This window comes from Amaranthus tricolor, chromosome 1 (assembly GCF_026212465.1).
Source record: "Amaranthus tricolor cultivar Red isolate AtriRed21 chromosome 1, ASM2621246v1, whole genome shotgun sequence".
Classification (NCBI taxonomy): Eukaryota; Viridiplantae; Streptophyta; class Magnoliopsida; order Caryophyllales; family Amaranthaceae; genus Amaranthus; species Amaranthus tricolor.
This window is the reverse complement of record NC_080047.1, coordinates 18,157,069-18,159,568: the sequence shown is the minus strand read 5'-3', so window position 1 is coordinate 18,159,568 and position 2,500 is coordinate 18,157,069. Positions and strand designations below refer to the sequence as shown.

At 32.6% G+C, this 2,500-nt stretch overlaps 1 protein-coding gene across 2 annotated transcripts in view; it reads left to right on the top strand.

Annotated features, from left to right (window-relative positions):
- LOC130805551 (transcription initiation factor TFIID subunit 1) overlaps positions 1-2,500 on the top strand; it is a 31,535-nt gene that overhangs the window by 11,790 nt on the left and 17,245 nt on the right. Inside the window, exons 7-9 of one of the 2 annotated variants that reach the window (XM_057670389.1) lie at positions 115-212; positions 1,575-1,743; positions 1,982-2,500. The exon at positions 1,982-2,500 is cut by the window's right edge and continues 565 nt beyond it. In XM_057670389.1, the coding sequence (XP_057526372.1) occupies positions 115-212; positions 1,575-1,743; positions 1,982-2,500 (786 nt within the window). Of the gene's footprint in view, positions 1-114; positions 222-1,574; positions 1,744-1,981 lie in introns of both variants that reach the window. The other variant, XM_057670348.1, reaches the window with a different exon arrangement.

Genomic DNA, 2,500 nt, shown 5'->3' with positions numbered 1-2,500 from the left:
GTTTGTTTAAGTAGTGTTGTTTTTTTTTTTTTTGTCTCTATGATGATCATCTATTTTTTCTTTATGATTACATCTATTTCTTTATGAAACGTATCTCTCTCAAACCTCTTTCAGTGAATATTGCTGATGATGATGAGTTAGTCAAACAAGAAATGGATTCTGAATCAATTATGGCTCCTGGGAGTGCTGCTGATTTTAATGACTTTCATGAGGTATACTTGGTGAGCTTATATTTATCACCTAATGTATTTGATTTATTTTTTATTGCAAATAATTGATAATCCCAACTATGAATCATTTGCTAAAAATAAATCCTAGTATTCATTATCTCAAAACATATGTTTAGAATACTTTTTGCATAATAATCCAAAGTTCTATTAATTTTTTCAATATACACCTAATTTTTTAAGTATTAAATATACTTTATAATTGGATCTTTATGAGAATAGTTGGGTATAATTTGAGCTATTCAATAGTGGAGTTACTTTTAGTTAATGAGTAATAGTTGTGATTATTTTTGATAATTTTTTCTTAATGTTAAATCTTCAACAAAACAAAGTTAGTTTAGAGCAAGAGATTTGCGAAGCAGATTGAATCAAAGCCTCTAATAGCGCCCGCATAAAATTAATAACATAAATTATAATCTTTTTTGCTTGTCATATCATTGTTTCAAACAATCTCTTTGTTATTTGAAGGCTATTGATGTGTAAATCGAATGCCCCTTGGTCGTCCTTGGTGGGAGCCACTTAGTGTTTTTGAGGTTATGCAATGTTTTTAAAATGAAACTTTTATCATCAAGACTTTGTTTTATAGTGCGTAAGATTTCCAATAGAACTACAATGAATTGCTTAAATTAAAAATTCTTTTGCCACTCTGATATATTTTCATTTCAATGTCTGTTGAACCATACTTGTGCTGTGAGCATGCTTCCACTTAAATGTTTAGTTATTATTGATCATATTCTTGTTTGATTTGCTGATTCAAATCTCATCTTAGACAAATTCATCAGCCAACCAGCTAGCTCTACTCAAGTGGAGGCGCGTTTGTTGCTATTGACCATCTTTGATCTAAATTGTTGAATTTTGAAGTGCAACTGCATAAATTATTCTGTGTTATGTCATGACATGGTGACTAATTAGTGTACACAGCTGAAAACTTACCTTGACGAAAAACAAAAATGTTACAACTCTCAAATAATTTGTGGAACAACATTTGCTTTTCTGTCAACTTACTTTTGTATGTTGTAGTAATCAGATTAGTCTTTTCCTAGCAACAGCTATTTTGTTAATGATTATTATTTGGTTTAGTTTTTATTTTTGACGTTATGAAATATGTGACTTGATATTTAAGTAAATAATTTTCCTTTTACATAAGATTTTTTTTTGTTTTTTTATACTTTTTGCTTGAGTTATTTATGGTTTGAAACATGAAACTCCGAGTTGTCATTGGTGTCTATTGAAGGTTTATTGGTCATCTTGATATAATTTTTATTGCACTATTTACCAGAATTTGAATTGCATTACAAATACAAAAATTTCAATGCATAATTTGATGATATATGCTATTGGCAACAGGAAGAACCTGTAGTTTCTCATGATACTGCTGATGCTAAAAGTTTGACACCGCTACCAATTTTGTGTGTAGAAGACGGGGTGGCTATTTTGAGATTTTCCGAAATTTTTGGTGTCAATGAGCCTTTAAAAAAGGCTGGAAGGAGGGGGCACAGGTATTCCATCCCTAAAGGTAACTTAGTTTTTCTTGTACCATTTTTATGGTGTAAGGGATGTTTGAATTTTGATCCCTGTTTCTTCATATTAATTTCTTATCTCCTTTATTTAGCTGCTCTTTTTGTTTTCTGCGAGTGGTGCAGGGCAGGCCGAGGGTGGGTTGGGGGTTGACTGTGGAGTGGTGAAGCATTTGAGTTTCACCCAATTTGATGATACTATGCTATGATATTTGATGTATGTTTTTCTTTTTGCAGACAAGTATATATCTCTTGATGCATCACACTTGATTGAAGAGGACGAGGAGGAATTTCTTCAAGGATCCTACCAAGTTTTTTCTAGAAGAAAACCGTTACAGGAAGCACAAGATCATGATGCAGTATTGATGGATGATAACTCTAGGCTGGATTTGTATGAGGGAATTCACATTGCTTCAGATAAAAAGAAAGACTTTTGTCTAAGTTCAGAACCTATGAGAAAAGATTTGACTTCTCATTTTACTGCTAAATGGAACTTATCCATGTGTTCAGAATTTTACCCACTTGATCAGCAAGACTGGGAAAGTAAAATTATATGGGGCAACTCACCTACCGTGAGCCAGATTTCTGTAGAGAGTTGCGAACATTCTGGACCTGATTTGGAGTCTATTGCTCATGACAACAAGGAAAGCATGTCAAAGTCTCATAAGCAACTGTCTGATTCCAAGATTATTCCTTGCGAGGAAGATAATTTGCGTCATGATGGTTTCTTGAACTTCTCTGTTGAACCATTTGGTT